The sequence below is a fragment of the Taeniopygia guttata genome, chromosome 14, assembly GCF_048771995.1.
Source record: "Taeniopygia guttata chromosome 14, bTaeGut7.mat, whole genome shotgun sequence".
Lineage (NCBI taxonomy): Eukaryota > Metazoa > Chordata > Aves > Passeriformes > Estrildidae > Taeniopygia > Taeniopygia guttata.
In genome coordinates this window covers 1,218,869-1,228,999 of record NC_133039.1, presented here as the reverse complement: position 1 = coordinate 1,228,999, position 10,131 = coordinate 1,218,869, and the positions used below count along the sequence as shown (strand labels likewise).

Here is a 10,131-nt window from a genome sequence, read left to right as displayed (position 1 = left end):
TTTGGTACTTGTGTTTGGTTTAAGGTTTTGGAGTTTTTAAATCTTAAGCTGCTGTAATATCTGCCAGAAAAAACAAGTGCCAAGAAACGTACTGAAGAGATAAATGTTGTGATGAGTGTAAATTGGTAAGAAGTTCCTCTGGCAATCTCAGATTTGCAGAGAGGAAATTTGGGCTCCTGTCCAGGTGAGTTGCTCTTACAGAATTTTACAGTATGAGGTGAACAAAGAGACTACCACAAAGTCATAAGCCACCAATTTAAATCCAACTTCAAAGCATTTTGGATTCTAATGGGAAGAGATTTGGATATGCACAGAGTAGCATGTCTGTTTCTGAATTTATTTGCAAAAGTATTCAGAGTTCCTAAACACTGCCCATTGCAGGAATCATGCCCAATTATATAAATGTATGTAAAACTACTGACAAACCATCTGAAAGTGATGACAACATGAATAATTAAGGCTGTATCATACCACTGTCACAGTGGGTGGCTGGAACATCATGGACAAAGGTTACAATTTCCCATTTCAGGATCTGCCATACAAATTCCAAAAGCCATGAGGAGTTTTCAGTGATGTGCAGGGAGCACTGATACCACTTTCTTAGCCATGGAGGTCTAACCACGTGCCAAAATTGTATGGAACTTTATTAGATTTATTATATTAAGTTTTTTCCTCTTCCCTTTTCTTCTGTTTAAATGCTTGTTTTGAGGGACAATATGATGTCAGCACTCATTATTAAGAAAAAAAGTACACATTAATTTTGTACTCAGAATATCAGCCTTTTCTTCAGGGTTGCCAATACCAGTTCTTTTCAGATACAGCTTGTAACAATAACATTCTTCTTTGAAACTGTCACTTGTGGCAGCAAGGGATCCCCAGACGAAACAAAAACTAAGTTTTTTGAGTCTAGAATCTAAAGATCACCTCATAGCTTTCAGAAGAGAGATCTCTGAAGGGCGAGTGGCTCCTGTTTTAATATACTTTTTTTAATGTTCAACATTTAGCAGAGGATACAAGTTTATTCTACCCCCTTAATGGGAATATCTCATTTAATAGAAACAAAAGCTCTGGCATATCTGTTAATATCATGGTGATTTTAACTGTGCAGAGAAACATCCAGCAATGTTTATCCTGGATGATGCAAGAGAGTTGCTATGGCTATTACATGTATTTACCGTGGTTTGCTTTCCCCTTGAAAATGAAGTTATGCTGTAAAATTGGAGCTAGTTATTTAGGAAATATCTTGGAACTACATTTAAAGTAACTGGCTTGTTAAGGCTAAAATAAAGTGTGTAAAAAGAATGCCCATTAATAAATACTGGTGGCTAACATCATTAAACTAGCCTTGAGTTCACATACCAGATTTCACATACCAAGGTCAGGTACAAGCATTGAGCCCTTTTATTCTCACAGAGATTTTAAATTTGTTTGGTTTCTGTAAGCACACATCTCTCAAATTGTACCTCTGGAAAAGCCACTCCCTTTCTGACTTCACATTGTCAGGAACACAATCTCTTCAAGTACAATTTATACAGTGGAAAATTGGAATGGGAAGCACCAAAACTACATCTTGTCTTTTAAAAAAGATTTTATTTCTGTTTTTAAATAGCTTGACAAAACCCATCCATTGGTACTCTGAGTTCAAATGTAAACAGTTACAATACATTACCGTCGTGTATTGATTTTGTACACTAACCTATTTGCAGTGACAATCCATAAGACAAGGCAAACTGAAATGCACTGTTCTAAGATGTACTAACAATGCCGTAACTGAAAATACTCCAAAGACTGATGTGTAACTCCCTCCTGTGGTGTGAGTGAGCAGCTTCGCCCTCAACAGCTTCTGGCAGCTTGGGGAGCACTCCTGATATTCCAAAGTCTCTGTTCAGGTTCCAAGTCTACTATGGAAACTTCTCTCACAAGTTAAAAGTGTCACAATTCATTTTTAAAATACATACAAAGTTGTAAACATCTTTTTCTGGAACAAAAAAGAAATGGTTTGTGCCAGCCTTCTCCACCTCCCACATTGCAACAAAAAAAAATCAAAAAAACTTAACAGGGCCAAAGACCACGGCCATACACTAAAATTGTTCTGCAGGGAAGTCATCACAGTTTACAGGAAATATTGAGTATCAGCATTGAAAATTAGTCACCATCATGTAACAGAACCTAATTTCAATAAATGGTTTCACTCAACTTCAAGTGATGAATCAGGCACTAAGTATTTGATTTCCCTGCTTTTAAGAATAAAAGCTTAAATTACATTTAGGTATTATGTTTGATAATAGCTAAAATTGACTACAAACAGAAAGTTAAACACTGATACTTTTGCAAGTTCGGGTTTTGACCACTTTTGCTATCAGGTTGATAATGATCTTCTACAAATAAGGAAGGAATTTGCAGAACAGACTATACATATATAGAGATCACACAAATAAAATAAACCTTTTCAAGGCAGATTTTCTTTGTGTAAGTCCCTCTTGTCATTTTCTAAAATATTGTAACTTTTAAATTTATTTCATCATTAACAAGGAAATAACCATCTCAGTTTGAATCTTGCATCACTACTTCCAAAAATATTAAGATTTTGGGATGCAGTAGAGGATTAATTTCAAAGTACAATAAGATTTGCTCTTATCAGTGCAGGCTGCTAAAGGACAGCATTATTCTAGCACTTCTATATTTATTATTGTTGTTTTCACACTGTCAGGAGATTGATACCTATGACCTTGTAATTTAAGTATAGCAGTTGATCATAACTATCAGTACTTTCATAGGCAACATTTGGTTTATTTTAAAGTTCTATCAAGTGCAACTCTTCCTTGAGGATTAGAGGCTCTGCAGTCTAAGAAGGGCTCTCTCCCCACCCCCAGTTACTGGCTGTGCATCACAGAAACAAGTGGCAGAACACATTTATTCTGTGCACTCTTGGGGGGAAAAATAAAGGTTTCAAAATATTAATGTACTCTTTAATGTACTCCTTAATTTTTTGAAAAGTTACACTAAGTCCTAACTTTAATGTATTTTATAATCCCCTGATTCTAGCTGCAATTCTCAGCTATCAGAGGTACCACTCAAATTAAATATTGGATTTTAACTGAAGCAGCTGTTTTGAGGAGGAAAAAAGCAGAAATGTGTCACATTGACTACATATTGCTCTGTAAGTTATACCACCTGTCATACACCCTAATGAGAGACTATGGACTCTTAGATCTCTACATGGTTTCTGTCAATTTGTTGTGCATAATTAATTACAGGACAATGTTTTTGAGGCAGAACAAAATATCAGTGTATGCTTATGCCAAGAAATTATAGGGAGAGAAATATATGCATGACCAGGCCATAAAAACAAAAGGAGCAACCTGACAATAATTATATATTAGGAGAGTACACACAGGCATGCTTCTTCCAAAAATTAAATGTGTATTCATATAAGGGGCAGAGGTGGAGAGAAGGAGAAAAGAAGCAAACTTTGGCAAAGTTTAAGAAAATGCTGTCTTTACAGTCCTATTGATAACTTAAAAAAAAAAAAAAAAAAAGAAGAAATAAACCACAAACAAACAACAAACCACCAAACCTCACACAACAGCAAAACCAAACCTAACACTGGAAAAGCAAAAGGCTAAAACATGTCTTCAGCTAGAGCTGTCCCCTGTCCAGGATGATGCAGACACACAGCAGCTGAGCTTGCACTGGCTGAAAACCACACAGAGAAGTGACATCACCATCTCTACTGCGTTTTGCACTGCAGCGTCAGAAAGCAAATAAGCATTTGCATAAGCATCCCAACATCATACTGTGGTAAAACACTTTTTATCTACATGCAGAACTCTGTGCATACATTTAAAAAGTATATTTTCTTTTCATAGCAGTACACTACATAGTAAATTTTCACTCAAGTGTAACTAGTAGGAAATTCTCTTAATATTGAGTATTTTCTTATTTATTTTCTAATGGCAGAAATAGAACTTTGCTATGTAGTGCAGGAAGGATCTGGACACTAATCAATGAAGTTTTAGATAGCACAAGTTGTTTAGTAGAACCCTGACATTTTGTTTAGAAATAACCTCTTCCTAGAGAAGGATGAGAGACAAAAATACAGAAATACAAAGGCAACTCCTGGTTGAGTATAAAGGTCCCTTACCCCTACTAAGAATGTTATTTTTCTGTACTGTAATAATCATCTGAGACAGCTCTAACAGCACAGTAACTCAGGAAAGTTTTCCATATTGGACACAGTGAAGCCATGAAACTCCACACAAACTGGTTCTTGGCCAAGACACCTTCCATCTTTTGAGATGAGTTAATATTAAAAAAATCTATACAACAGTGGCCTAAACCACATAGTGTTAGATTTATCTATAGTTTCAAAGGATGGATGCCATCCTTCACTTTCCTTATTCTCCCTCCAGACAGGAAAAACCACTTAAACATTGTCTCAGTTAGGGCAGGCAGTTCTGTTAGTGAAAGAACAGCATTTTCGATCCACGGCCTCCCCAGGCTTAAAGTGCAGTATATTACATGAGATTTTAACATACCAAACTATGCTTTATTTGAATTTCAGAAGGAATGTTCAAGTTAAAATTACCTTCTAGGTTTTAAGCAATAAAATTGAAGGCAAGGTACATAAACTATCTTAAAATTGATCAAATCCACTTATTTAAGTATTCTTTGCATCTTATGGTCAATATACATATAATACACAGCAAACATCCATCATTTCACTTAGCTGTATTGTATTTAAAGTGATCCTGGAATAAGTGATGAAAGGCCACACACTCAAACAAGACTTTGCCTAAAACAGGACTGTATTAGCTGGACTGTGATATGTAACACAATTCAATATTCCCAGATCTTCTCCTCCACAGGCTTGTCATTGATAAGGAGAAAATCCTCGGAACTCTCCTGTACATACATTTAAATTCTAGTTTATATGTGGTGTCTCTCATGTTTCACTCACCCCCTCTTTGAAATCACCATGAAAAAAGGTGCATTAAAAACTGCAGGTTTATGCCTTTAGCTGCTCCTCTTGCCTATTAACCTGACAATCTTACCTACAAGTTCTTGTATAGAACTATGGTTCCCAAAACACGTAGTTCCCAAATGACATTCAGCAGAGAATGTTCCAGGCCAAACCAGTCAACTGTACAAACAAGGTCTCAAGTAACAACTGCAGGTACAGCTGTGCCAATTGATCCTTTGTACAGGAAGTCCAAGCACTCGAGTTTTGGGTGCAGGACTGTGTTCATGCACATCTGAAGGTAAGGCTCACCATACAGGGAGGGTATGGCTGTAGCCATGGAGCTGCATAGAGATTAATATGGAGTTGCACAACGTTGTGTTTAGCAATCAAGCCAGCTTAAACAGGCTCCAACCCCTCCCAGCCTTCCTTCCTCTGCCAAGTGTTTTTTGGGTCAAGATACAGGCAGACAGCAGCTTAACACCATAATTCCAAGCCACAGACATTTGGAGAAGCGTCTGTTTCTGGTGTTCTGGCATGTCAGATCCACATCACTTGAGGAATCTTGAACCTCTGCAACACCATGTGTTAACTTGTGTTAATACCACTCACTGCAAGGCTGATAAATTGCAGCAATGGAGATGAGAGTGGATGGCTTGACTAAGAGGGAACTGCTGCTGTCACAGTAATTACTTATGATACATAATCCAGTATTATTCTGGGGCTTTCTGTCACTCTTTGACAGGTAATTGCATGGTCAAAAGTCCCCAAGTTAAACAATCATTTAAATGCACACCAGGGAGAAGTTATTTTCTAAATTAAAGTAAGTGGCATTTCATCTCTTTTAGCATCCAAAAGAAACAATCAGCCAATGGGGATCATGAAAACTCAAACATCACTCAACATAAAAAGTAATATGTCTTATTTTCAGCACTCAAATAAGATTTAAAAATTTCAACTCTTCTCTCCCTAAGACTGATAATGAGCTTTTCATCTTCACAATCAAGGACTTCTCTACACACGTGTGCCAACAGGTCAATAACCACCACACTGGAAACTACTGGCTTTCCAGCTAAGTTCAGTTCAAACTAAATGCAACATCACTTCCTCTCTTTCCAAAATGAAGCAAGATCAGCTGGCAAAAAAGGATACCTAGTGTGTGAACCACTTTACTCCACATGAAGTCCTCATTTTTAAAGTCAGAGTCAAGGGGAAGCTGAAGATGCATCCTAACCCACACACCAATACCTCCCCTCTTTATGTGAGCCTTTAGAGCACATTAAGCTGATCTACAGCAATGCCCCTGCTGAGAATTTTAAACATCAAGTTCAAAATTTGACCTATTGCAGAATGAGCTTCTCTACTAAAGTGCCATCAGGAGCCTGTTCCTCAAAATTTATTCACCAGCAGCTCTGTGGATTCCAGCATTCTTGCCCCGTTCTTTGGCAAACCTCATTATCACAAGCCTGTCCCAAAGTCAACAGGCCCAGAAGCTATTACTGTATTTCAGCAATAACAATCCCTCTTTCAAGGAAAAAAAAATGTTTTAGAAAGTTGTTTACAGTGTCTATTGTAGCACAATAAAGCTCACAAAGTATTGTTAAATTAGAGCAGTACCATCCTTGGAAAGGAACACTGCTGAGAATTACGTTGTATTGAAGACCACCCTCCCAACAGCTTTCCAGTTCAAAGTGTTCTAAGGACTGATACATCAGGTACTGTTGGATTCAGAGCAGGAATTCAATTCTACAAGAAACAAGCTTCATTGGAAATGGGTATAAATAGTAGTAGCCAGAACACTCCACTAATACAAACTCTGTAGAAACAAAGGATCTGTACTAATCAAATTGGGTTTTAGTGTTAACAGCAGACCTGCAGAAGTCCCAGAGTCTGAAGATTATGAAGGTCTTTACACTCAAATGAAGCTATTCCTTACCAAAAAAAAAAAAAAAAGTCCCTATTCTTCCATCAGCCAGTTTAACTAGCAATTATAGAACTATGGTTTTTACTTCAGCTAATTCTCACTAAAACCTGAACTGTAACCTTGCCTCTCTTATTTTCTGCTAATATTAAAAACAGTCGTTATTAAAATCTCAGTACTTTTTTCCCTTCACTACTACATACCAGAGACCTGCTAGTGCAAAAGCTAGCACAGAGATTACCAGCTGCATGATGTGAAAATTATTAGTCACATACTGTATATTCATAAGCATTTGCTCATATCCAAGTGTTTTCTCTGAAGATACAAGTTTTAAGCAATAAAACAAAATACATGGTTTCTGATTGTTTGAGAGTCCCGAACCAGAGTTGTTCAGAGAGGCAACTGGATTGTAACAGGAATCAGGAAGTCCACCAAACTCCAATGCTTTAAAAAATACAAACTGCAATTCATTCTCTTTGCTACTGCTCATTTCTAATTCCAGAAACCACAGGTTTTTATTATACTGCAAATTTCCCAGCCAGAATTGTGCAAAACATACAAAGTTGTCTCCTGGGCAGCCTGAGCTGAAGTCTCTAGAAATGCTGCAAGCTTCTTCCAGGCAGCCTGTTACTGAAATGCCACCAATGCAATGAGAAACCCTATTGAGATTGTCTTTCCCAGAAGAAAAATGCAGATGAAATGAATCCTTCCAAGGAGCAGCTGCACTTGAGTTCGTCCCTGCTGATTCACTGAAGCTCAGAGGCATTTCCTTGCCAACAGAAGACAGAGGTATAGTATTAAAGAGAGAAGAATTCCTGGTGTTATATAATTCTTGTAAACTGCTACTATGATTTTGAGAACTGTCCAACATGGAATGCACGTGTGTCAGATGAGCTGCTGGCTTGTGCTGATCTGGGCCATCGTCACATCCTCGTTTCTGGATAAAATCTTCTTTCTTCATAGTCCTAGAGCACACATGCACAGGTTTGCTGCTTCACAGCAGGCTGGATTTGAAGAAGATTGTGACAGACTCCAGTTGCAGCATACAGCAGAAGCAGCACACCAAATCACCGGTCAATGGATCTCAATATGGACCTAAAGAGAAAGAATGCAGGAAGTTATTACACTGATAACCCAGTTTCCTAGTTCCCACTGTATTGAACCAAAAATAATTAACAATATTTCACATAAAGAATAACCCAACTACAGAAAGTAACAGTTGTCCCAACAGACGAGTCTCCCTACAGGCTGCTTGAGCACATCAGAGGGGTAGGAAGCATGCCCAAATACCAGCTGCCCTTCTATAGTTTCAGTTTAATCTGCTACAAGCTCTCTTTTGGTGACAGGCATGAAAGTGAGTCAGCAAATGAGCAGCCAGAGAGATTCGCTGTTTAACAGCAGCATTTCCCTTCACCAGCAGACACAGGCTGGGACTGATTAGAGGCTTCACAGGAAAGGTTAATATTAAAGTAATCCTCCTGTAAACAGAAGTGCAAGCTGAAATCAGACACACAACACTGGAAATCAACAAGAGGGAACTGGTCAGACTGGCTGCCCCAGCACAGTTATCGGTGTCAGCTGGAGCACAAAGGACAGGCTGGTGATGCTCCAGGAAAACCACTGTGTACCAACACTGATAACGAGCAAAGGCAAGGCTTTTTCAGCTACCAGGGTTACCAAGCTACGTGTACAACTCCTGGCCATCTGGCCATTTTCAAGCCTCAGAATTTTAGGGCAAATTGCAAAAACAAAAAAAGGAGATGCCACATTTTGACCTCTTCCCATTTCAAATTACCTTTTACAAGTAACAAACTCCAACCAGACTTGTATTTCAATCCTTGGCCACTGGTCAGATGTCAAAACTTTCATGACAGTTATGTTTACAAGGAGAAAGAGTGTCTGATCCTTGGCTAGAACAGATGCTTGTAGAGCACAGCCTATTTCTGCTGCCAGTTAAGTTCAAAGGAAATCTTTCATTTCATCACAAAAACAATGGAACTTCAACCTTACAGCAGGTCAAAGCTGTTAAGAGTTCCACGTTTTGCAGAAACAGGCTCAAAACAGGAGAGATACAAATTAAATCTGAAGAATCTTTTTCATGCAATAACATTGGTATTTAAAACTGCATTTTACGTGCTGCACCTGTCCTTGATTTCAAAAAACCCCAATCAACTGATGAAGGAAATTGTTTTCTCTGCTCCTTACAAGATGTTAGGACCGTGCTATCAAAGTGCACATATTCACAATTTATTCCTAGTATTTAAGTCAACTCTGGCTTAGGAAAAGCGGCACTTTTGCTGCTAAAGCGCAGAGCAAGCAGCCCAGCGGGGCACTGGCAGCCGGCCACCGGCAAGGGCAGGGCTCGGGGCTGCCTCCGTGCACAGCCCCGGCGACACTGCCCGGGGACACGGGCCGGGCACGGCCCCGCCCGGCGCACGGACCGACACTCGTTCGGGGCGCTCCGCCGTTACTCGGGGCAGCGGCTGCGAACCGCCCCGGGCCCGGCCGGTGACAGCGGGACACGAGCCCGGCCCAGCCCCGCCGCCCCCGCCCACCTGCAGCCGCACGTTGAGCATCATGGAGGCGACGATGTAGAGGTAGGGGAAGTTGATGCGGAGCTTCCAGGCCAAGTCGAAGAAGATGAGAAGGGTCCTGGTGAGCCCCTTGCAGAACACGCCGTAGGACCTGGCCGCGGCCGACTGGGAGAGCCTGGCAGCGAGCGCGGCCAGGGCCGCCGCCATAAACCCGCCCCGCTCCCGCGGCCGCGCCGCGCCGGGCGCCGCCGCTCCCCGCGCTGCGCGTGCCCGCGGCCGGGGCGCGCGGCCGCGCGTCAGCACCGCGCCTGCGCCGGGCTGCGGCAGCGCGCGGGGCTGCTGGCTGCGCATGCGCGGGAGGCGGGCGCGGGGCTGCCCTCACGCGGTGTCGGTGTCGGTGTCGGTGTCGGTGTTATTGTTGGTGTCGTGCGGGGATCTCCGGGGTCGCTCCAGCGAGCGTCGGGTGCCGCTGCCGGCCCGGCACAGAGCCCTGCCCGGCACAGAGCCCTGCCCAGCAACCCCGCTGTGCGGCCGACAGCCTTTCCCCGACACTTGTGCACGCTTGCCAGGTGTGGTGCTGTGACCGCCTCCCCGGAGGCTGTTCCAGCCCCGCCACCCTCTTGGGGAGGAGCCTGGCGCTGGTAACCAGCTGTAACCTCCGCTGGTTACCGTGGGTTAGCCCGTTCTTTGAGGGCTGAGCCAGGTGTGCTCTCCGG

The 10,131-nt window shown here is 41.5% G+C and overlaps 1 protein-coding gene across 1 annotated transcript; it reads right to left on the bottom strand.

The window, feature by feature from the left end:
- Window positions 1-1,570: 1,570 nt before the first annotated feature.
- SMIM10L3 (small integral membrane protein 10 like 3) lies at window positions 1,571-9,933 on the bottom strand. The gene is made up of 2 exons (XM_030285029.4): window positions 9,437-9,933; window positions 1,571-7,976 (listed from the first exon to the last, which is right to left on the bottom strand). Exons 1-2 carry the CDS (start codon window positions 9,764-9,766, stop codon window positions 7,956-7,958), a joined length of 351 nt encoding a protein of 116 aa, XP_030140889.2. The 5' UTR covers window positions 9,767-9,933; the 3' UTR covers window positions 1,571-7,955.
- Window positions 9,934-10,131: the final 198 nt, after the last annotated feature.

Excerpts from the sequence above, each read along its gene's own strand:
- SMIM10L3 (XM_030285029.4), bottom strand. The coding sequence starts at position 9,766 with ATGCGCAGCCAGCAGCCCCGCGCGCTGCCGCAGCCCGGCGCAGGCGCG. Across the intron at positions 7,977-9,436 it reads TGCTCAACGTGCGGCTGCAG|GTCCATATTGAGATCCATTG; the intron begins GTGGGCGGGGGC and ends CTTTCTCTTTAG.